The 25737-nt window shown below is 46.0% G+C and overlaps 1 protein-coding gene across 3 annotated transcripts in view; it reads right to left on the bottom strand.

Annotated features, from left to right (window-relative positions):
* The window catches only part of WDR59 (WD repeat domain 59), a 77271-nt gene extending 53526 nt beyond the window's left edge, over positions 1-23745 (bottom strand). For all 3 annotated transcript variants that reach the window (XR_006263390.1, XM_043436339.1, XM_043436340.1), the window contains exons 1-6: positions 23591-23745; positions 12311-12360; positions 6365-6500; positions 3550-3635; positions 2379-2459; positions 79-116 (exon numbers count right to left, since the gene is read on the bottom strand). Coding sequence is in view for 2 of the 3 variants with exons in the window: in XM_043436339.1 (XP_043292274.1) it covers positions 79-116; positions 2379-2459; positions 3550-3635; positions 6365-6500; positions 12311-12360; positions 23591-23644 (445 nt within the window). In the remaining variant the exon portion in view is untranslated. The remainder of the gene's footprint in view (positions 1-78; positions 117-2378; positions 2460-3549; positions 3636-6364; positions 6501-12310; positions 12361-23590) is intronic.
* Between the last annotated feature and the right edge of the window lie 1992 nt (positions 23746-25737).

Here is a 25737-nt window from a genome sequence, read left to right as displayed (position 1 = left end):
CGGGGCACAGGGCTCGGGTAGGAGTGGTGGGAGGAAGGGAATGAAGGCCGCCGGGGAGGGAGGTGGGCGGTCACTCACCTACAGCAGACAGCGCGACGGTGGGCTTCCGTGTGTCCCTGAAACACGAGAGTCAGAAGTCAAACGCCCGTCTACCCGCCACCACCTGCCTGGGGCCTCTCTCCCTCTGCTTGCGTTTCTTCACTTTCCTTTCAGGGGGTGCTGGGGCTTCACTGGGGATGCGAGGACCGTAATAAGTGGTGTAAAGAGAAGCCTGTCTCCCTCCAGGGAGATGAACTTTCTCAACCTCTTCAACTGAGGCAGAATCTGAATTTCAAATCATATAGCTGTCTCCACAGAGAACTAATTATAGTATTCAATAACAGTGCGGCCTAAGTGACTCTGAGGTGGACGTGCAGGGAGCCAAAAGGCCCCTTCCTGGGTCATTTCTCCTACGGAACAAGGGGACAGTTGTGGAGACGCAATTGTGCAAGAACCTTCCAACAGCACAGCCAGGATGGCGTGAAAAACTATGGATGTTCCCAACAGCCCAGAGGTGGAAGCCACTCAAGTGTCCCCTGCTGATGAACAGATAGAACAACTATGGTCTATTCAGACAATGAATTGTCTCCAGGCCTTAAAAAGGAAGCAAAGGGGGGCTTCTCCAATGGTCCAGTGGTTGAGACTCTGCCTTCCAATGCAGGGGGCGTGGGTTCGATCCCTGGTCGGAGAACTAAGATCCCACATGCTGCACTGAAGGCACAAAGAAAAAAACCGAGGAAGAAAATCCTGTCACAGGCTACCACACGGCTGCAGCTGGAGGACATTACATTAAGTGAAATAAGTCAGTCACAAAAGGATGAACACTGCATGCTTCCACTTACACTTGGGACCTGGACCAGTCAAACTCACAGAAAGTACAGTGGTGGCTGCCAGGGGCTGAAGGAGTAGGAATCGAGGGCTGTTTAATAGGTACAGATTTTCAGTTTTGCAGGATGAAAAAGTTCTGGAGCTTTGTTGCACAACAGTGTGAATATACTTGACACAACCAATATGCACAGTTAGAAACGATTAAGATGGTAAATTTCATTTTGTGTGTTTTTTTTTTTAACCACATTTTTTAAAAAAAACAACTATTCCTGGATACAGTGGGAGACTCAAATGGTCAATGGTTCACTGCCAATGGTCAGTGGGCAGCCGCATAGGGCTGGGAGGACCAGACAAGCTGCATCCCTGGCTTATCAAGAAGGCAAATTGGTTCAGTGTCTTTCCATCTTTAAACTATGAAACCAACTGCTTCATATAAACGAGGGATCCTGCCCCAGAGCTCCCAGGGGACTGCTCGTTTGCTGAGAGCCCCTCTTCGTCCACTTCCCCTGGGTTTTCTGCTCCTTCTCCCTCCTCGGGTGCTGTCTTTAGACCCATCACCTCGGAGGTGCGGACCTGCACGGGACGCTGGTGAAGTCAGCTATGGGCACCTTTACTCCCTGGGAATCCCCCCGGCTGGCCTGTCTGCTCCAGCAAACCTCAACACCTGGCCTGTCCTCTGCCTACAGTTCACCTTTCACTGTAAAGTGTCACAAAATCACTGCCATCTGGGACGGTGGGGGGGGAGAGGGTGTCCTGTCCTGGGAACCCCCCAGGCCACGCAGCCCCTAGCTAGGGGTTACGGGGAAGGGAACCTGCTCTGCAAAGAGAGAGGGGAACAGCCGTGTATTAAGAACTCAGGATGCGCACACTCCGAGGCTGGGAGCTCCTCCTCGCTTAGCTCCATGGAGAGCTGGCCTACGAGCTGGCTCTCGGCCCCCTTTCCGAGGGGCAGTGAAGCGGCACCAGGAGCTGAGCAGCTGTCTGGGGGCACCGCCTGCTGCAGCACCCATGTATGTGCCCAGCGAAATGCCCCCACCGTCACCTGCCACTTCAGCAAACTCCAGCCTGCCTTCCCGTTGCCAGAACCTGGGTTTCTTTGCCAACAGGACTTTCTCAGGCTGCTGGAGCCCGTTTTGCAAACCTCTGTGATGGGCCTGAACTGCCAGGGAACCAGGCCCCTGTGGACAGCCTTCAACCAGGGACCAACAGCAGACGGCAGCCCGCTTCCTCGGCCCCGGGGATGGGACACCTCTGGGGAGGGAGTGGGGCAGCAGCACCCAGCCTCCCCGGTGGAGCCTAGTCCTCAGGAGGACCACGCGCCCTCTCGCTCACCCTCCTGAGCCTGTCTCTCCTCCCCGCCCCCCTAGCAGTTCTGTCCCCTCCTAAACAAGGCGCCTGCAGGGTCTCCCTGTCTCAGGGTCTGCAGCGAGGGGGAACCAAACTAAGACCCCCAACCTCTAAAGCCAAGGCCCCGTAGCAGCTGAGCGGTTATGCCCTTCCACCATTCTTACTTGATGTCCCAGATGTAGATGTAGGTGTCCACAGAGCTGGTGACCAGGAGATCAGGCTCAAACACCGCCCAGTCCAAGTCACTGGAAACACAAGGAAGAAAGAAGGCAGCAATGACGAGAAAGCATTGAGTCCAGTTCCAGAGCACAACCAGAGTTCACTTCTGGCGGCTTCAGAAAGTCACCCTGAAGGGGCCCCGAACACGGTTGAGGCTGAGTAGCTGGGTATTTAGGCTGGTATCTCCCAAGTTCCTTGGGAAAGAAGACTTAGCTGAGCTCTGAAGGGAACTTCAGGTCCTTCCCCGGTTACCACCTGCTCCCCCAAAAGAAATGGAGCACTTCAACTTAAAACATGCACACACACAAACGCACACATACACACGTGTGTGCACATAAGACAAAACAAAGGGGAAAAAAAAAACATAGAATTTTTGACTTACTGCTTTTTAAGTCAGACTTAACCACAGGGACACTGAGTAAACCCCACATCTTCAAGGCAGTGGCAAAGTGCCATGTTGCCACACAGCTTCCGAGGAGGGCAAGAGGCCTCTGGCGCCCCCTACCAACGTCCGCCCTCCTCGGAAGGCACTCACTACACACAGAGTTAACACCGGCTGGGGTCTGGCCTTTCCCACCACCTTCCACGTCACCTTCACCACTTCCTGCTGCTACTTCCTGCAACTAACTGTCCCTACCCAGAGACAGTGACCCAGAAGCCAGCCGGAGGGCCCTGAGGGAGAAGAAACTGCACGTCTGGGTAATGGCCCGTGAGGCAGGCGCTCCACGAGGTGCCCACGGCGGCCGGACACAGAGCCAGGGGCTGGGCCCTGAGGTCTCCGTGCTCCTGGCCACCACTGACGTGAGCCCTGGGGATTCCTCAGGCACAGCTTCATCTCCTCCTGCAGCAAAGGCGCGCTAACCCTTCACTCTGGGGCGGGCTGTACCCGTCTAGGTATCTCCTGGGACCAGGGTTAATAGCTACAGGGATGCGGGTTCCCAAATTCCAGCTGTTCCTCGCCATGAAAGCCAAAACTTCAGGACTGCTAAGGACCCAGCAGACACCCAGGGTCAATGCAAACCCAGAGGGTCAGCCCAGAGGGGGACGGTGGTTCTGCTTCATTTTCCGGGACAGGACCAAACAACAGAGGCCGGAGCAGTAGAGGGCGATGCTTACCTGACGACGCGAGTGTGGCCGTGCAGGGTCGTGCCGACCTCCCCGCTGCCGTCTTTCCACTTGTACAGGTCGACCCTTTGGTTACTCTGGAAGGAAACAAGGGGAAAAAGCTTCCATCAAACTACATTTCACTTAGAGAAACAACAGGCCAGCAAATGCTCCCCAAATATCATGAGTTCATGAAACACACTGACAGTGGATAAAGTATAAAAAAAATAAACTAACTACTATTAGTACGATTAGTAGTCTATTTAAACATTTCTGAAGACTGGTTTTCATTTTAGCTCAGAGACACTTGTACAAAGCTCTGAGATTTTTACTCAGAAATGCCCGTTTCCAATTCTAAATAGGTAAGGTTCCTGTCAAAAGGTTAGAATTCAAAATGCTTCCAATGGGAATAGGAGTGAAAACAAAGACCTTCTTGATCTTAGAATAACATTCCCTGCCATTTCCAGGGTCTGCTAGGCCCAGTTTACGGAACAGAAACTTTAAGAAACCTGCCCTCTGCTTTTTCTTATTACACTGCACACTAGATGTCATCACCCACATCACAGATGAGGCAACTATGACTCCAAAAGTTGGGTGGGTGCTCAAGATAAAACAGGGAGCATTAAAACTGGGACCTGACCTCAGATTTCCTAATTCCAAAGCAATTTCTCCTGTAACTGTTTGCCTTCCAACCAAAAGCAATGAAGGAAAGGAAAAAAATGAGTAAAACTGAACTTCATCTAAATGAAATGTCACAAACATTATCAAGGAATTAAACAGACAATCTATAGAACTGGAGAATATACCTGCAGATCTGATCACTGATAAGGGTCTATAGTCTTACAACTAAGTATCAAGAAAAGACAAAAAAAACAATTCAAAAACAGGCAAAGGAACTGAATAGACAAATCTCCGAAACATGATACAAAAATGGCCAGCCAACACACAAAAATATGTTCAACGTCATTAGTCATGAGGGAAATGCAAATCAAAACCATGGTAAGGTACCACTGGTGTGACACCTACTAAGATGACTAGAATTTTTAAATTACAAAAACAGGAAATAACACATTTTGGTGAGGCTCTGGAGAAACTGGAATCCTTGTGCAGTGCTGACAGGACTGCAAAACGGTCCAGCCATTGTAGAAAACAGATTGATGGTTCCACAAAAAGTAAACACAGACTTACCAAGTGGCCCTCCCATCACTCCTAGGAATATACCAAAAGAAGTGAAGATGAATACTCAAAAAAGTACACGCACACACATGTGCTTATCAACACTACTGCTTACAGCCAGATCAAAGGTCCACTGGTGGATGAACAGACAATACATGATGTATCCATATGAAGGAATATTATTCAGCCACAAAAAAGGAAAGAAGTCTTGATACATGCTACAACATGGACAAAGAAGCCAGACACAAAAGGTCATGTATCGTTTAACTGCATCTATATAGAATGCCCAGAAGAGCTAAACGCAGAGACAGAACACAGAGAGGTCACCAGGGGCTGTGGGTGGAGGGAATAACTGCTTACTCGTGGTGGGGTTTCCTGTGGAGCATTGGAAATGTTTGGGAATCAGATAGAGGTGGTGACTACATAACACAGTGAATGCAGTGAAGGACACTGAACTATTCACTTAAGTGACTGTCTGAAAAAAATCAACAAGGCTCTGTCTTGCCCCTCCTAAACACAAGCAGTGTTAGTCCACTTGGGTCGACTACTAAGGGCTCAGCCTAAATCTGTGGTCCCCAATCAGGAGAGATCTTGCTTCCCAGGGGACACCTGACAATGTCCAGACACATTTGTGGTTGTCGCGATGGGGGTGGGGGGATGCTACTGAGATCTAGTGGGGGAGGGGCCAGGGATGCTACTGGTTTCCTGCAAAGCCCAAGACAGACCCTGCCATGAAGAATGGTCCAGCCTGACCCTCAACAGTCCCTGGAGCCAGTGCCAATCTAGTCGTTGTCCCTCGTTAAAGACAGTCAGTCGGATTCTATTTTGGAAACAACAGGGAAGAGCAGCTTTTTGTTCCTTCTAAAGCTGACAACACTGCTCTTCTTTCTTTTGTAAGATGCTTTCCTCTCACAGACTGTCATTCCTGAAGAACAGACCCAGACAGCACAGCGAATGGTCACATTCCCTGGAGGATGAGGACTCCTTCAAATACTGCCCTCCCTGCCCAGTGCAAAAGAAGCCAGAGGTTTAGATCTCTAATTGTCCTAGGAGAACAAATCCTGATAAAAATCTGGCCAGGGATACTAGAAATTATCTAAGCCCAGGTCTTTTTTGAGTCTGGAATCCCTTGGAAAATCTAATAAAATGTATGCATCTTTTCCCTGGAAAAATTCACATATAAATAGGTACGTAAAATTTCAGGGGGTTAAACAAATCTAACGAATCCTAGTCAAGAAAAGGATCCCTTCCTTTGAGTGGAAAGGTACCTGGAATCTTCTGATCGCTCTGAAAGCAACAACAATCCCCCCCAGACAAGCTCACCAGGTCCCTCCTTAGAAGGTCTTTCTGAATCCCTGGCTAGTTACACTCCTGAAATGAAAACAGGTTCTTATCATTAACAGCCATGGAGGTATCTAGCTGCTTGCCCTTCCAAATCTGGATTCGATCCTTAGAGACACTGATGGGTCCCCGGATTCTTTTCATATATAACTTAAATCTGTAATTTGCTTCCATCTTCCTTTAAGAAGCATGCACACCTCTTTCCCATTTGAGAAAGGAGGACTGCATTCTCTTCTCTACTAGAACACAGACCTACCAGCCCAGATCTCACATTTAAAAGCCTTTTCCAGTACTCGTTAAATGAGCTCACCGAGGCTGCAAAATAGTGCGCGAAGCTGTCATGAGGATTCCACTGCACAGCTCCAATGTCCCACTTGCTCTGGCGTGAGATCTTCCGGTGACCTTCGAAGGGGGCATCTAGATTGACGATGTATAGGAATCGGCGGCTAGGAAAACAACATCAACATTTTAACAACAGAACAGCATTTGCATGAAGATGGAAAAGCACATTTGGAATGACATACAGTGCGCAAAAAAAATCCCCAGATGCACATGATGTTTATTGACTCTGAAAGGCATACAAGTGACCAGAGTAACTCGTGGCTGCTGTACCCCTGCAAGGTCTGCCTCTAGAGATGGTCCTCCCTCCTGTATCCCCGGAATCCTGACCTCCTCCACCAGATTCAGCTCCTCAGGCGTTCCCATTCCCCCACCTAGGATCATAGCTGATTCCACAAGACCCTCACTACGCAGTCTGCATTTCGACTACAGCACCTATCTCCACAGCAGAACTCCTCTTGTAAAGGCTCTTGTCCCAAAGCAGCTGAACGTTTTGGGGTATGGACCACGTCTTGAATACCTTCATATTCCCTCGCCGTTAGGCACAGTGCTTTGCATTCAGTAAGTGTGGGTAAAACCAAACACATCGCTTATCACTTAGCCAAACATTCTGTAGAAAACCTCAGATTCCCATGCAAGTTGACGACCTGGTGACAGGAACTAAATTAACACTATTGGAAGGGGGAAGAGCAACCAAAAAATAAAAGAATGATGAAAACAATAATCATATTAAGTGCCAATAATGTTCACAGTGCCAATCAAAAAGAAGGATCTGAAAACGGGGACGTCCTTTGTTCACCTATTTTCCCTCCAAGGAAAAAATCCTTGGTGGGTGGATCTCAGCAGCCATCAGCAGCTCATTGCTGGGGAGTGCTCTGGGTGTCCAGGGTATCAGCGAGGACAGGTGGGCTTGACAATGAAGACAAAGATGAATTGTCCCTGCTCAGAAGAGACAGGAATTGCAAAGTAAAAGTGGCAGATTGAACTCTAGCAGGAGCCCTAGGAGGGATAGGTTAAGAGAGAAGGAAAGCACAGGTTAAGACAAAAATTCAGAGAGTCTGTGGGGCTTCTGAGAAAGCTGGTACAGAACAAAGGCCTAGAACCTCTGACCTCTTCCTAAGGAATCACCTGATCGTATGGCAGGCAGGCCAGCATCTTCTCATTAGAACAAAAACAGGGCAAAGGCCCGACACTATACAAATGATGCGGGTATCAACAGGAGAACCCAGAGACAGCACGGGGAAATGCAGAATAGCAGAATATCTGGGTACTTCCAGATAAACATGCCTGACTGAACATACTGGTTGTCTTCATTCCCCCACTAAAGATCCACTAGAGTAAGGGTGAAAATATAAAAGACAGAAATCCAGAAAGACACAAAAAATGAGAGAGGGAAAAATGGAAAGCAGGCAGAAAAATGGTAAGTGATCTAGAGGAAAGGCAGCCAGCACCCAAGGGCCTGCAGGGCGAGGTGATTCACACTGCGGAATCCAGGCTGGCAGGGGCTGGAGGGGGAGAGAAACTACTTCAGAGGAGCCGGGGCTGGGACGGGAGGGGTGGGCGTGAGGTGCTGCGCCCAGAACAGGGCAGGAAGCGGGGGTGGGATCCTCGGGCCTCCTTCCCTGTTCAGCGCTCACCACATGCGGCTTTCAGTCTCCAGCCAGTGATGGTGACGGGGAAATGACCAGCCCAAGAAAGAACAAAAGCAAACAAACAACAAAACGAAGCCCTGAAGATGATGTCCAGCTGAGCTATTTAAAATCCTTAAAGATGATGGTGTTAAAGTGCTGCACTCAATATGCCAGCAAATTTAGAAAACTCAGCAGTGGCCACAGGACTGGAAAAGGTCAGTTCTCATTTCAATCCCAAAGAAGGGCAATGCCAAAGAAAGCTCAAACTACTGCACAATTGTGCTCTTCTCACATGCCAACAAGGTAATGCTCAAAGTCCTTCAAGCTGGGCTTCAACAGTACGTGAACCGAGCACGTCCAGACACCTTTTGTTGGCGCTCTCCAACAAAAGGGCCAGGTTTCCAACTGCTTTCCCTACAGTGAACTCCACCATCACACACTAACCAGAGACTGCACTGACTCTTTAAAATTAACACAGAGCCCATGAGCATCAGTCACAGCAGGAAACTGGAGAGAGAGACCAGAAAAACCAAAAGGATAAAAAAAGGAAACAGGCAGCGCAGAGGGAAGAAGAAAGCCTACACTTAACAGTCTCAGAGACATAAAAGGAGGCAAGGTAAAGAACAGAGAACAAGAGCTCCGAGAAATTAAAAGAACAGTTGAAATTTTTAAATCTGATAGAAGGGTTGGAAGTTAAACTTGACAAAAAACTCCGAGAATGCGGGACTTTGCTTGTGGTCCAGTGGTTAAGACTCTGCACTTCCCATGCAAGGGACAGGGGTTCGAATCACTGGTTGGGGAACTAAGATCTCACATGCTGTATGGTGTGGCCAAAAAAATAAACAAATAAACTCTCAAAATGCAAAATAAAAAGACCAAAAGATCAGAAGAGAATCCATACAGGATAGCCAACAAGCCCTAAGAGGAGCTCCAGAAAGAATGGGGAAAATTATTAAGGAATGCAGGAAATTTTCTCCAAACTAAAAGACACATTTCCAGACTGAAAGGGCCCTCCATGTTACTAAAAATTATTCTGTATTTTACTCTGGTGATCACATGAGTGCATATATTTGTAAATTTATTCTAGCTGTACACTTAAGGCTATACCTTAGTATACATATTTTAAAGTTCAATATAAGAAAATGAAATGGTGAACTTTAAGATCATGTTGAAAAACAACATGGATGTATACATGTCTAACAACACCAAAACAGAAACACCTGCATGATGTCCAGTTACACAATCCCGTTTTCTCCTAGAATGCTGCGAACGACAACATCCCCAGCAGTCAATACTAAGAAGTCTGACGTTTAAGATACAGTCATTCCAGCGCCTGAGAGTGTCTCACGGGCTTTTAATACGGCTGCTGCGCTTGTTTAGTTGTCAGTCGTGTCCGGCTCTTTGCGACCCTCAGAACTGCAGCCCACGAGGCTCCTCTGTCCATGGGGTTTTCCAGGCAAGAATACTGGAGTGGGCTGCCATTTCCTTCTCCAGTTAATATGGCCACATATTGCCAAGTATATGCTATTTTTCTTTTTGTTTAGATAAAGCAGGTAGTAATGTCAGAAAGGGGAGGTGGGTCCCTCTAAGTACCCAGCAAAATGAATGAAAAAAGACATACCCAATCAGACATGGTGAAAATTTCACACACACAAGAGGTAAAGATAACACTAGGGATAAAGATAGGATTTCTCCAAAGAGAAAAAATAGGTCACATACAGAGTCCAGAATCAAAATAGCATAGGACCTCTTGACAATAATACTGACAAAAAGAACCCCAAATACGAATGAATACAACAATGGTTATATGACTATACTGCAAGGAGGGGGAAAGCCAGGTGTGTATGTAAGGGACTCACAGACTAAATAAAAATACTCAGTACTCATCTTCTATTATAAGAAGTCAATTTGAACATTGATGATGGATAAATCAAGACAGAGCAGTATATGTAGTATATGTGTATTAGCTGCTTAATTATGTCCGACTCTTTGTGACCCCATGGACTGTAACTCGCCAGGCTCCTCTGTCCATGGAATTCTCCAGGCAAGAATACAGGAGTGGGTTGCCATCTCCTTCTCCAATATGTAGTACACTACTTGGAAAACTGGAGGCAATCCAAAAAAACAAAAAGCTACAAAGAGTCTCAAGTGGACAGAGGACATTACACAGTGGTAAAGGGATCAACCCAACAAGGTGTAACAATTTTAAGTATACATGCACTGAATATGGGAGCACCTAAATACATAAAGAAGATATTAACAGATGTAAAAAGAGAGATCAACAATAATACAGTAATAGTAGGGGACATTAACACTCCACTTTTGTCAATGGGCTTGCCAGCATTAACATTTTCAGACTTTCAAATCTTAGACATTTCAGCGGATGTATAGTGGAACCTCATTATTCCCAGTGACTAGAGATATTCATCATCTTTTATGTACTTGTTGGCCATTAATACTTTTTCTTTCATAAAATGTCTATTTAAATCTTTAGCTATTTTAAAAATTAGGTTGAAATAGACTTTCATATATTATCAATACAGTGTGAAATAAATTATTTTTCAAATTAAAAACAAAAGCCTCAAGTGGTTGCCTCTGGGGAGAGAGATCGAGGTGGGGAAAGGGTGAGGTGGGATTCTGCTGACAATATAAACTTTCAGTGGTCATGTATGGATGTGAGAGTTGGACTGTGAGGAAAGCTGAGCGCCGAACAATTGATGCTTTTGAACTGTGGTGTTGGAGAAGACTCTTGAGAGTCCCGTGGACTGCAAGGAGATCCAACCAGTCCATCCTAAAAGAAATCAGTCCTGGGTGTTCATTGGAAGGACTGATGCTGAAGCTGAAACTCCAATACTTTGGCCACCTCATGCGAAGAGTTGACTCATTGGAAAAGACCCTGATGCTGGGAGGGATTGGGGGCAGGAGGAGAAGGGGATGACAGAGGATGAGATGGCTGGATGGCATCACTGACTCGATGGGCATGAGTTTGAGTAAACTCTGGGAGTTGGTGAGGGACAGGGAGGCCTGGCGTGCTGCAATTCATGGGGTCGCAAAGAGTCGGACACGACTGAGCGACTGAACTGAACTGAACTGAATGCTACTTGACTTTTTTAACATGTATAGGCATTTCATTCATTAACAAGGGGAAAAAACGGTTTAAAAACTGATTAGGAGCGACTTCTCTAGTGGTCCAGTGGTTAAGACTCTGTGCTTTCAAAGCTGGGGGTGCGGGTTCAACCCCTGGTCAGGGAACTAAGATCCCACATGCTGCACGGCACAGCCAAAAAATAAAAAATAAATTTTCAATAAAAAATTTTAAATAACTGATTCAGAAATTAATAATATACACCAAAACCACTGAATTGTACACTGAAATGGGTGAACTGTATGGTATGTGAATTATATCTCAATAAAGCTCTTTTTTAAAAAAGTGATCAAGGAAGGGGAGAAAGAGACAGCAAATTTTCTTCATCTATGCATCCAGTGTAGTACAAGAAAGTGGTATCTGGAGAGAGGGGTTAAAAGGGAAAAGGGAAACTTACTTTCCATGATACATCCTTTTGAGTTACTTAATGTTTGCAATGGTTTTATTTAAAAGTAAATTAAAACATGATTTCAAAATAAATTAATGAATAGAAAACACTTCATTTTATAAATGGCTCCACAAACCACAAATTAATGAAAATATAGCTGAATTTGAGAGGTAGCAATCTAGAGCAACATGAAACGGAAAGGGGGACCCTGACCATTAAATGTTATCACACTGGTACAATGTTAGGGTGGTTGGCAAATGCAGGGATGGACTTCATTTGCCAGAATCTTAATTTTGAACCAGCAGACACTACAGAGATTACATAACTCAATTTCTTCATGATGAAACCCAATTCCTTTAACAGCAAACTGAAGTCCAAGGAGGCCAACTGAATAAACATCGGGGCGCTCATAATCAATGGAACCCAGATCCTCTCAAACCGAGGAACCAACTACCTGTTAGATTGTACCAGACAGCATCCTTCTGAAGAGTCCACGTGTTAAACAGAAAATGGCGATTTCAAGACCAAACTGCCAGTGACGAACTAACATCTCAAAGCAATTTTATTGCTCACGTGTTAGGGCAGAGACGCAAATAATCCCCGTGACGACCTCTGAGGTCACGAGGAGAGTGGAACTAAACCCAATAACTGTAATCCTTACATGAAAGAAGCGCTGTCCAATTTCCCAGAAGCCTCTGGGTTTGCAACTTACTCCCGGAAACCGTGGCAGACGAACTCCGCCAGCTCACTCACCCGGAGAGCACTGCATGCTGCCCCACGCAGTCCACGGACATGGCGGTCGCCTGGGAGAGAGAAGAGGCGTTCAGTCCTGCCGGCAAGACCAGCTCAGGTGGGGGAGGACAGCCAGGTAGGCACCTGCGGGTCTTCCTCTTCCCATGGCCCAGGCAGTTCCCTACAGTGGACTCTTTAACCCCCTTCTAGTTCTCATCCAAATCTCACATTCATCTTCCACAACAGGGCAGCTGCGATCTGTTCCACCAGGGGTACACACAAGCAAGCGGGTAGAGTCTAAATTGAGGAAACAACCTGGAATTGTCGGAGAATCCAACTAGCTCAGAGCAAAGTGAGCTACTAAGAGCTCCTTACACACACACACACACACACACACACACACACACACACACTCCACGCCTTTCCAAAAGGCATGGACTTCTCCAAGCTAAATGGCAACTGAATATTTTCAAACATCACTTCCGCTGACTCTACAGTCATATCCTTGAGATGCTCAGTTCCTATTTAATCTAAGATTTCCAGCACATTTTACTGGTTTCCATTTCCCAAGTCTCCCAACTTCTAGAGAGCACCATCTTTTCAGGAGCCGATGTCCAATTTCCAAAAATCCACTGAATCAAGGAGATTTGCATGCAGGCTAGAGCACCAGAATAATTTTACTCATGGCAGTTACAGCCCTAAATTCTCTTATTTGGACAAATTCAAGTCCTGTTGCATTCCCAGGGCATTATATGAAACAGTCTGTGCTGTTGTTTGCTTATTAAGTGCTCTAAGCTCTTTCCAAGAGATAGTCCAGAGAGAATGCATTTTATACATCCTGCTACACTCAGAAATCACAAATGGTAAACAGAAATTCTCTTCCTCACTTTCATTGGTCTTCTTAATGGGTTTATCACTCATATACCCCCAAGAAACTTGTCATATTAGGGACAAGATGTCAGATTGTTTTCACGGGAGGCTGAGAAGGGGATTATTACGCATTCTTCATTTCACTGGAGTCGTGAGTAGAGAAAAGCCCAGCTGCAAAGACAGGCTCTGAAATGAAATGCCATTTCCAAAACTCTTCTGGACAACTTATACACTAAGGATATGAAAGAGGGCAAGATGGTATCTGCAACCAGGAGCAGTACCATCTTTCTAGAGGGTGTGTGGTAGCAAGAATCCTAAGGTGGCTCCAAGATTCCGGGTCCTTGCTATTCACACACATTCTCCCCGTTAGTCTAGGTACTAATCTAGTGAATGTACTTTGAGGTGTATTAAGGTCCCACATCAGTTCACCCTAAGATAAAGAGGCCTGAAACAACCCCAACAACCCAAACGCCAACCAGCTGATGCATGAACAAACAGAGCATGGTACACACACACAATGGCACCCGCGCTACAGCGTGAGTGAACCTTGAAAACATTACACTATGTGAAGTAAGTCAGAAAAAAAAGGGTAGGCACTGCATAGTTCCACTTTTATGAGGTGTCCAGACTAGGTAAAGGTCAAGTCACAGATACAGAGAGTACAACAGAGGTTGCCAGGGACTAGGGGGCTGGGGGTAAGGTGATACGGTTTAGTGAGTACATAGTTTCCATCTGGGATGGTTATTGGAGGAGCGGACAGAGACAAAGAGACCTCCACATCAGCCCTTTAAAGGCAGGTCCAGAGGTCAGAGCCAGAGGAAGTTAGAGATTTGGAGGGTGAGGGATTCAACATGGAGAAGACTCTGTTGCCAGCTATGAAGATGGACAGACCACACGGCAGAAACCGAAAGAGGTCCCTAAATAACAACTGGCTAAAAACAGGGGCCTCAGTCCCATAACCCCCAGGAACTGAATTCTTCCAACCACCTGGATGAGCTTGTTAGAAGATTCTTCCCTAAGTCAACGGAGCCCCGAGATGAAGACACAGTAAAGTGATGCCTGGGTTTCAGCCTATGAGACACCAAACAGAGAAAGCAGCCTGGACTTCTGACCTACAGAGAGAGAAAGAATGTGTGTGTGTGTGCGCGTGCACGCGCATGCATGCACACACACGTGAGCTCAGTCATGTCCAACTCTTTGTGACTTACAGTACTGTAGGCTAATAAACGGGTGCCACTTCAAGCTGCTAAGTTTGTGATACAGAGATAATAAAGGATGATTCGGTAATAATACCAAAAACAAACCCAACAAAGTCATGTCCTCTGACTCAGTAATTCCACCTCCAGAATTTATTCAAAATACAGCAAAACTTTTATACCCAGAGTTGTTGGATTCATGTTATCTATAAGTAAATTACAGATATCGATACAATGGAATATTCTAGAAGCATTAAAGGGTGGCACAGAAAAATGCAGGCACCCAGCCTACAATTAGAATATCATAACTCACCATATCTCCTCGTCACAGTAAGTTATTTTTTAAGAAGTAAAACAAAAAAAAAACACCCCACACCTAACTTATACTTCCCTACCCCTACCCACCCCCACAAAAAAGAGGCCAACATTATGTTTGCAGGCGCACATGAAGGAGGGTTATGCTAGGGTTATGCTAGGCTGCTCCAAAGGGGAGCAGTCTCCAAATGGAGACAGGATGTGAAACAAACGGATGGGAGTAAAAGGCGGTGTTTATCCAGGACAGGAGTCCCCCGCAAGGCCTCAGCACTGTCAGTTCTCTGGACATCAGGGGGTGAGGAGCCACGGGGCTCTTGGCTGCAGGAGAGGAAGGGAGCCCCGAAATGGAGAGAGAACTCCCACCGGCCTGTGAACAGGGCTTGCTGTAAAGCCCACCCCGTGAGTAAAGGCTTGCACTTTACTTACAGAGGGAAAGTGACATTTCACTCCCTATTATGAACTAAAATTTAAATCGGCTACTTAGCCTGAATAACACTGGGAAAAAGTATATGAAAATGTTTAAATGGTAGAGATTTTTATTCCTCTAAATGAGCCTACATGCTCACATTATTTATGTGTCATATTTTACAATAAAAAGCCCTCCTATCTTCTCAAGGCCCGCTTCCAAGCCTCTTCTCTTTCCACTCCACTCACAGCCTGGGCATGACATTAAAGGTCACTGCAGACCGCTCTTCTGCTCCTCCTTCAGCCCATCTCACGCCTCTCCCTCCCAACCCCATCCCAACACTCCAGCCATCCACTCCAGGGAATTCCTATGTATGAGTGGCTGACAGGAGGACAAAGCTAATTCTTCAGAAGAATTCCTTCCAGGTCCTCAAACTCAGGCAAGCACTCTCTCCTCTTTGGCCTCACACCAGCCGCTTCCTCTGCCTTGAAGACCCTCCTCTCCAGTCTCCACCTGGCTCATTCCTTCCTGTTCTGGCTCTTTTAATTTACTCCGAACCCTCCCCGCTTGCACTCATTCAGTGCCCCGCCGATGCGCTCACAGTACCCAAGGCTTCCCTTTATATGGCATTTACTCTTTGTTTTTCCTTTGGGCTGTGCCACTTGTCATGTGGGACCTTAGTTCCCTGACCAGGGATCGAACCCGCGCCCCCTGCAGTGGAAGCAGGGAGTCCTAACCACTGGACTGCCGAGAAGTCCCTATACAGCACTTATCATGCTTTACAATAATTATCTGCTTACTGATGGGTCTCTACCATTACACTGCAATTTCTTGAAGGTAAAAATCAATTTGCTAGCACAATGCCTGGTCCATGGTATACACTCCAGAAATGCTAGCTACTATAGACAATACAGGTCTTATAAAAGCTTATGCTACACAAAAACTTGTACATAAATGTTCATGGCAGCATTATTCATAATAGCCAAAAAGTGGAAACAATCCCAATGTCCAACAACTGACAAATGGACAAATAAAATCTGGTATATCTATACAATGGCATGTCACAAAGGCCGTATATTGTATAATTCCATTTGCATGAAATCCTCAGAATAGGCAAATCTATACAAACAGAAATTAGATTAGTAGCTGCTGCCTAGAGCTGGGGTATCAGGGTACTAGGGGGCTGGTGGCTAAAGGGTACAGGGTTTCTTCTTGGGGTGACAAAAATGTTCTAAAAATTACTGTGGTCAAAAAAAATTTTTTTTAATTACGGTGGTCAGAGTTACACACTTTGTGAATATACTAGAACCCACTGAATTGTATACATTTTAAACAGGTAAATTGTATGATATGTGAAAAATATTTCAATAAAACTGTTACCCCAAAAATGCTATGGTAAAACACTTTCATCTTTTAAAAAATAACAGGTATGAGACTTTATAATAGTCAAATGACACTGAATTTGGAGATGAATTGCATTACACATCCACTTTGGGTTTACAGTTAAATTTGGGTACAAACACAAGGTTCTGTTAGAAAGTTGATCTCTGGGAAGAATCTGTAACACAGATTCATAGGATTATCTTTCTGCCTTGATTCGATGCAAAGGAAAGCCTCCCTAGAGGCCTGTGCTATCTGCAGAACAAAAGCTAGGGTTGGTTTCTTTGAAGGATCTAGGAAAGAAATCAGCTCTTCCTCTTTAGACCCCAGCAGAATTAGAAAGAGCTGTCCAAAAAACAGAAATGCTTTGCCTGCCATCCTTCTAAATGATACAAAGTGGAAACATGCAGTCAATGCAAATCAGAGCTAGGTCAGTTCCCCTAAGATCAGGATGTCACGTGCCTGAGCACAGACTGTAATGTATGCATTACCAAACTCCACAGAATAATTCCACAAACTGAAACCCACTGATAGAAAAGGATCAAAGCATTTAACATGACAAGATCCAATCGCTTTAAATTAGAACAGACACTGCTGCCAAGCCTGGTTTCAAACCACTCTTGCCTAAGGCTCACGAGAGGTTATCTGTCAGAGGTCTGCTTACACACTCAGCACAATGAGCCTTTCTTGGGAAGTCTCCCTCTTTATTTATTATTTCTTACTGGAGTACAATTGCTTCACAATGTTGTATCGTGTTAGCCGCCACTGCACAACGAAGTGAATCAGCTATTACGTACGTGCGTGTGGGCTAAGTCGCTTCAGCCGTGTCCGACTCTTTGCAACTTTATGGACGGTAGCCCGCCAGGCTCCTCTGTCCATGGGATTCTCCAGGCAAGAGTACTGGAGTGGGCTGCCATGCCCTCCTGCAGGGGATCTTCTCAAACCACCAATGGAACTCGAGTCTCCTGCACTGCAGGCAGATTCTTTACCCAATGAGACATCTGGGAAGCCCCGGATATATGTACACATATATACATACATATATGGGAGAAGGAAATGGCAACCCACTCCAGTATTCTTGCCTGGAGAATTCTGTGGACAGAGGAGCCTGGTGGGCTGCTGTCCATGGGGTCGCACAGGGTCGGACACGACTGAAGCGACTTAGCAGCAGCAACATACATATATATCTTCTCCCTCTTGGACTTCCTCCCACCACCACCCCCATCCCACCCATCTAAGTCATCACAAAGCACTAAGCTGAGCTCCTTGTGCTTTATAGCAGTTCCCACTAGCTATCTATTTTACCCATTAGTGTACATAAGTTAATTTATAATCTCCTAATTCACCCCACCCTCCCCTTCCCCTACGTTCCCATGTCCACTCAACATCTGTGTCTCTATTCCTGCCCTCAATGTAGATGTATCTGTACCATTTTTCAAGATTCCACATATATGCATTAATATAAAATGTTCGTTTTTCTCTAACTTACTTCACGCTGTATGAGACTCTAGGTCCATCCAAGTCTCTACACATGACCCAACTGCATTCCTTTTTATGGTTGAGTAATATTCCCTTATATAAATGTACCACAAATTCTCTAACCCTTCATTTGTTGTAGGATACTTAGGTTGTTGAAGTGAAGTCTCTCCCTTTAAAATGAGAACATCCTCACTTCCCCACAAACTCAAATGGTACAAACTGGTTTCACAAGACAAATCACCTAAACTTTCTGAGTCACAGGTTCCTCATTTGTAAAATAAGAGGAGAGATGAGATGATTCCCAAAGGCCCTCTCAGTCCTATGAGTCTGGCCAAGTTTGCTGCTCCCTCAGGCCAAGTTTTCTAATATCACCATTGTAATAAACATGCATCAAGCATTTAATGGACACTGGCCCCTGCTAAGGACTCTGTGTACATTATCTCATTTAATCCACAAGGAACTCGGTAGTTGGAGAAGAGTTACCAGCAGGCATGAGACTGCTAACCTTACAAAGGCTGGCTTACAAGGCTGACTCCTGACTGCTATCTCGGACCTGAGGCGGCGGGGTTGTGGGGGGAGCCCCATATCCCTAATTGATAAGAGGAGCTCACTGTGTCTAAACTGTACATACAAACAACATGGTTTATGCAGGGCCACTGCTGCGCTTCAGGGAATGCAGAATTTTGGTCTGTGCTAGCCAGAGGGCCCCTACGTGACCAGCTCCAAAGAAGAACCTTGGCCACTGTGTCCCAAGGGACCTGCCCTGGTAGACATCAGTTCATGGATGTTACAATTCGATGCTGAAGGAGTTAAGCATGTCCTGAGTGAGCCCACGGGAAGATGACTCAAAAGCTCATGCCCAGTTTCCTCCAGGCTTCACTCCTCTTCCCTGAGATGTTGCTTTGTGTCTTTCGCTCTGATAAATCATAACTGCAGATACAAGTGTTGAGTCCTCCCACTGAAACTTGGGACTGGTCTGGGGAATCCTGGACACAGGTAGGTACTGTTACCATAGTTTAATGAAGAAATTGAAGCCTAGGAAGGAAATAAGTTGCCTAAGATCACACGGCAAATAAGTGGTATAACCCGGATCCCAATGCCGAGTCTCCAGCTCCAAACCCTCTCTGCTCTACTATGCTCTTCTCTCTTCCCTCACAGCATTTTAAAAATATTTATTTATGGCTGGGCTCGGTCTTCACTGCTGCGTGCGGGCTTTCTCTAGTTGCGGTGAGCGGGGACTCCTCTCAGCTGCGGTGCTCAGTTTTACGGTGGTAGCTTCTCTCGCTACAGAGCACAGGCTCCAGGGCACACGCGCTTCAGTCGTCACACACAGGCTCAGCAGTTGTGACTTGCAGGCTCTGGAGCACAGGCTCAATAGTTGTTGCACACAGGCTTAGTTGCATGTGGAATCTTCCCAGACCAGGGATCGAACCCGTGTCCCCTGCACTGGCAGGCAGACTCTTATCCACTGCAGTTTTCTATCAAGTTTTCTAGAAAACAACCTGCAGCAATCACATCATATAGTCACTTCCACCAAAACTAGCCCTGCCACTTCCCTCCATTCCTCTAGGTCTCAAAAAGTAAATCTAGAAAAGGCAGGGATCAAAGCTGGATTGCTCGACAGAAATGTATGGACTATAAACTATTCATAATTTTCTCCTTAGCTAAAGGATTTGCTGAACTGTTTTTTGGTTTTTTTTACAGCAAAAACCAGTCCTCAGTCTTCATCTGTCTAGAACAGTTATAGTAATGTTGAGACTAATAAGTCATCAACCACCAGGGGCAGCAGAGAGCAAGCTTTCTCCTGAGATGCATCCTCAATTTCGAAGTAGCAAGAAAAGAAAAAAAATGAAAAATTATGAAGAAAATCTGTACGAACCTAGGATATGGATTTTTCTTAAGAAGACTGAAAAGGTACAATCCATAAATTCAATTGCGCTAAGCTTAAACTTCTGTCCATCTAAAAAAATACCATTAGAACAATGAAAAGGCAAGCCACAACCTGGAAGAACATATTTGCAACTTACGTAACTAAATAGAGGATTAGAATTCAGAAAAAATTTTACATTCAATCTATGAGAAAGAGACAACTCAATTTTTAAAAAGGGGTATAAGACATAAACAAGCATTTGATAGGAAAAAAAATGTGAAAAGATATTCATCTTCACTGTAATCAGGGAAATACAAATTAAACCCCCAAATAATAGGCGATTTGATACACATTAGATAAGTGAAAATCAGATGTAGAGATGAAAGCATGATGTGGGTAGGGATGTTTTGCTTGTTTTGTTCTCTGATTATCAGTCCATTCAAGCTGCTATAACAAAACACCATAGACAAAGAATTTTTTTTTTTTTTAAGATGCTGCTGGGTCTTCGTTGCTTTGCACAGGCTTTCTCTAGTTTAGGTGCTAGGGCTTCTCATTGCAGTGGCTTCTCTTGTTGCAAAGCACAGGCCCTAGGGCACACTGGCTTCAGTTGTTGCAGCGCACAGGCTTAGTTGCTCCAAGGCACGTGGAATCTTCAGGGACCAGCGACTGAACCACATCCCCTGCATCAGCAGGCAGATTCTTATCCACTACAACACCAGGGAAGTTCAAAAGGGTGAATTTTTACTGAACATTAAGTGTACCTTAATAAACCTGTACTTCTCTTAAATCACTTTGTATGGAGGGTGGACTGGAAGGTGGCAAGAAGCTGGGGTGCAGGGAAAGTTTGAGTACTTTGCAAATGCCCAAGTGGAGATATTAAGGAGACAGCTGCTATGAGTCCACCCTTCTTATCTTCATCACAAAAGTCATGCTCTTTGGTATTTTTGTACTTAACCGTTGAATTAAGAGATCCTTACCTGCACAGTCCACCAACTCCCCCTCTTTGAGAGTAGAAACTAATCTCCATCTTCCTAGTTCCCTGAACTGCACCTTCCCATACCAGAGCCACTAGCCACAAGTGGCTATTTAATGGCAATTAATTAAAATCTAATTAAATTTTAAAATATGGTATCTCTGTCACACTGCTGCTGCTGCTGCTGCTAAGTTTTGTCAGTTGTGTCCGACTCTGTGTGACCCCATAGTATCCCCCTGGGATTCTCCAGGCAAGAGTACTGGAGTGGGTTGCCATTTCCTTCTCTACTCTGTGACACTAGACCCATTTAAATTGTTGAAGAGCCACATGTCCATCAACTCAGAAAGTTCTAGTGGATAGTGTTGCTCTACCAAACTATCACTAAGCCTTCATGGATCGCATTGATTCTAGCGCCTACTTCAGAGTGGATGCCAAGCGGCACAGGTTCCTCACTAGTAATCGGTGAAAGCAACATATGTTTTATAAAGTAAACAACACAAATAAAATGTAAAAAAGAGTTTCATCTTTCAGACTACTGGTTTTTCTCTGAAAAATCTAAGCTTTCCATTTTTTAAAATTAATTATTTATTTGGCTGCATCGAGTCTTAGTTGCCGCATGCTGGCTCTCCACTTGCTCTGGGTTGCGGCAGGCAGATTTAGTTGCCCCATGACATGTGGGATCCCAGTTCCCAGACCAGGGATTGAACCCATGTCCCCTGAATTATAAGGCAGACTCTTAACCTCTGGACCACCAGCAAAGTCCTTAAGAGCTTTAAATCTTGTTAATGATTTTTTAAAGTGGTGGGGTGTTTGGAAAAGTTTCTTGTTCTGCTCTGCAGAAAGGCGATACGAAGAGTTAACTTTTTCTTTCTACATTAAACAGTTAATAAAATGGGTCCCAGTAGGTCCCTATCCCTCCCAAAGGCCACCAAAATCAATCACAAAACCATGCTAATTCACACTAAGACATACCCTTCCAAATGAACAGAAAAATCAGACAGAAAAACAGAAACTCCTACAAGGCAGTTAGATTACTCAATTTACTTTGTTCTCTAAGACAACTGCTGTTTAGGTTTAATTATTCTATACAACTTCATAGCATCCTAATATCTGTGTCAGCACCCTCTCTGCAGGTCTTTCCAATTACATCTCTGCAGAGAAGTAGGGGTGAGACTACCTGGGTTTCTGTGAAAATTAAAGGGTTTGCAGATTAGTAGCTTCCAAATTAGCAGGCTCAGAGGTAGGACACATGACTCGGTCCCCAGTGAAAGCAATTAATAAGAAGGGTAACAGGAATACGGTTCTTTTTCCCTGGGAGTCTGGCACCTTCCTTCCTTCCAGAGACATCATGCTGACAGTGCAAAGTGCTTTTAGGATCCTTTAATCCAAATGCGGTTGCTCAAATTCCCCACGTTTGCTGTGTATCAAGGGCACCACAGAGCAAACTGGTGGGAGGTTCTCCACTTCTTCATCTTCATGGCAAAAGGAGGAGTGGGTTTTAGAAAGAAGGAACCACATCATCCCCTTATCATAAATCCCTTCAGTAAAGATCACCTTGGCACCAAGACAGTGCCTGGCACAGCGTGCACGTGGCAAAAGTTCAGTAAACCTTTATTGAACAAGTGAGTGCATGAAAGCCAGGCACAGAGAAGGTATTCAATAAATAAGTATGTGATGAACGAAGAGAAACACCAAGACACTGTCCTAGGTGCTGGGGCGGGGCGGGGGTGGGGTGGGGTGGGGGGTGGGCATGATATTTCTCTCGGTGTGACTGTATGATAGACTCACACAGTATGAAGCAGGGTAGTGTAATGGGCCCAACAAGGCCCTGGGGCCAGATGACTGTGCTCAAATCCCAGTGGGATCACATAATGAGAGGCCATGGCCAAGTCACTTGGAATCAGCCAAATGAGGAACAGCTTCCCCAAAGGGAAAAATAAAGGAGTTAAATCTACTAACCTTGCATGATTTTTCATGCATTATTAAAGCAAAATGTAGATAAATCACTTAGCACAAAGCCCAGCATATGGAAGAAATGATATAGAAAGCTGGTAAAAAATTTCTAGTAAGTAGGAGCTTTCCTTTAGGTTCACCATGTGTCCAGCACTGTGCCACATTCTAAATGTACGACCTCAGAAAATTCTCAAACCAGCCCTATGAGGTAAGCACGATTCGTACCTCTTACAGGTAAGAAAACATGAGCAGAGGGTGAGAACTGGCTAAGAGCTGAGGCGGGATTCGAACCCGCGTTAATACATGCAGTGCATACTCCTATTCGCTGTACGATATTTTCCACTATTCTAGAATCAGTGAATACTTAGACGCTTAGACGCTGAAACAGGCACTTTGCATGCAGTTTGGGGTTGTTTTTTTTTTTAATCGAATCCACTCCAAAGTCCCGTGAGGCAGGGAAATCCATGCATCTGAGGCTCAGAGAAGTTCTGTGACAAGCCCAAAATCACCAGGCGCGGGGGCTGCAAACACCCCCCCGCTCACCACTCTGGTCCTGGGAAGCCTCCGCTCAGCGCTCACAAACCCGCAATCTCGGCACTTAGGTGTCCCCAGGCAGACCCCATTCCCTGTATCCAGGAAGGGAACCCCGAAACCCCGCCAATGGCAGCCCCAACCACCCGCAACGGTCATCCAAGCTCCCCTCGCCCGCTCGGGTCTGACAGCTCCTGGCCACTCTCTTGCCCACCTCCCCAGCCGGGCTGGGGGTCGCCCCGACGACCCCGAGACAGACACGGCCGCGTGGGGGAGGGGAACCAGGAAGGGCGCATGCTCGGAAGGCCCCACTGGCCCCGTAGCTCACCTGGGAGTCGCGGAATTCCACCACCACGTTCTCGCTGCTCCATCGCGCCGCCATCGCCAGCGCCCAACCGCGGGGGCCACAGGACTACGCGCTCCCACCCCCTGCACCGGCGTTCCCGGGCTCAGTAAGCCCCACTCAGCCCTCAGATCCGCCACGCCACGCCCCGCCCGTCTGGTCGCACGCCATTGGTTCACACACCACTGGGTACGCCCCCTCTTCTCGGTTCCTCCAATTCCGGCTCCGTGCAGGCCCCGAGACCGGCACGCCCCCTTCTTCCGTCACTCGGCTCGGGCCACCCTCGCTTCTCGGGGCTGTGAAGACACGCCCCCTTGCCGCAAGTTCTGCCGGGAGTTGTAGTCCAAGGTTGAGCCTCAACCCGGGCAGAGCTTGCAGGTTAGGGTTTGGCGCAGGTGAGGGAGATGTTCTCCTCTGGCCTGGGTCCTTGGCAAGGCCCAGGCCGTGGATAACCAAAGCCTGACATTAGTGCAGAACAGTGGTTACCAGACCCAGCTGCAGGGAAAGACTGAGGGAGCAGGGGAATGGAGCGACGAAGGATGAAATGGTTGGGAGGCATCATCAACACAAAGGACAAACTGAGGGATAATGAAATACAGGGAAGCCTGGCGTGCTGCAGCCCATGGGGCCGCAAAGAGTCCAAAGAGAGGGACACAGCTTAGCCACTGAAGAGCGACAATGGTTACTTCTTCCCCAGAGGCCTGCCACAAAGGCATTGAAAAGCGCCCGCGCACGACTCGTTTCTGGAGAGGATAGCTGTTGCCTTCTCCAGGGAATCTTCCCAACCCAGGGGTTGAACCCAGGTCTCCCGCATTGCAGGCAGACTCTTTACCGTTTGAGCCACCAGGGAAGTCCATTCAGTACAGCAGTGCCTGCCAAAATATCCAAGGACGGAGGGGGAGTGTGCTTACGAAGGCAAAACAATTTTCATAGTGATCCTAAGAAGTTATTTGTCTTTTCTACTGTTTCACCAGTGTACAGTGGAATTTTCCACGGCTACATGATACATATTTGTAACACATTGAACAAAGCAGATGTGAAAATACAGAGGTTTTCTATTAAGCGAGTTATTAAGGAGATCTGCCACTCTTCTCACTAAAGCTTTTTTGTTTTGAAAAATAAAGGTTTTTTTCACTTATAAAATGTGTTAGTAATGTTAATATTTTATATTAACTGAGTGACTGAACAACAGCAACGTTAATATGCATTAATGTTTAAATGAAATAATTTTTTTTAAGTTCTCAGTTTTAATTTCTGATGTACTAAATATAGCACACATAAAAGATATGGGGGGTCATTAGTAATTTTTTAGGAGTCTAAAGGGGTCTTGAGATCCAAAAGTTGGAGAAAATGTGTTAGCATGGGGAATGGTGATTAAGTTCTCTTTTTCAGCCTCAGCCTTTCAAACCCTGGACTTAACTGGCTTAGCCTCAATTTCTCTATCAGTTCGATTCAGCTCAGTTCAGTCGCTCAGTCGTGTCCGAGTCCTTGTGACCCCATGGACTGCAGCACGCCAGGCCTCCCTGTCCTTCACCAACTCCCAGAATCTTCTCAAACTCATGTCCATTGAGTCGGTGATGCCATCCAACCATCTCACCTCTGTCGTCCCCTTCTCCTCCTGCCTTCAATCTTTCCCAGCATCAGGGTCTTTCAAATGAGTCAGCTATTCGCATCAGGTATTGGAGTTTCAGCTTCAACATCAGTCCTTCCAAAGAACATTCAGGACTGATTTCCTTTAGGATGGACTGGTTGGATCCTTTCAGTCCAAGGGACTCTCAAGAGTCTTCTCCAACACCACAGTTCAAAAGCAGCAATTCTTCGGCGCTCAGCTTTCTTTATAGTCCAACTCTCACATACATACATACATGACTACTGGAAAAACCATAGCCTTAACGAGATGGACCTTTGTTGGCAAAGTAATGTCTCTGCTTTTTAATATGCTGTCTAGGTTGGTCATAACTTTTCTTCAAGGAGTAAGCGTCTTTTAATTTCATGGCTGCAGTCACCATCTGCAGTGATTTTGGAGCCCCCCAAACATAAAGTCTGCCACTGTTTCCACTGTTTCTCCATCTATTTGCCATGAAGTGATGGGGCCAGATGCCATGATCTTAGTTTTCTGAATGTTAAGTTTT

The sequence above is a fragment of the Cervus canadensis genome, chromosome 18 (genome assembly GCF_019320065.1).
Source record: "Cervus canadensis isolate Bull #8, Minnesota chromosome 18, ASM1932006v1, whole genome shotgun sequence".
NCBI lineage: Eukaryota > Metazoa > Chordata > Mammalia > Artiodactyla > Cervidae > Cervus > Cervus canadensis.
Note: the sequence above shows the minus strand (reverse complement) of the source record. Positions and strands in the feature narration are given on the sequence as shown.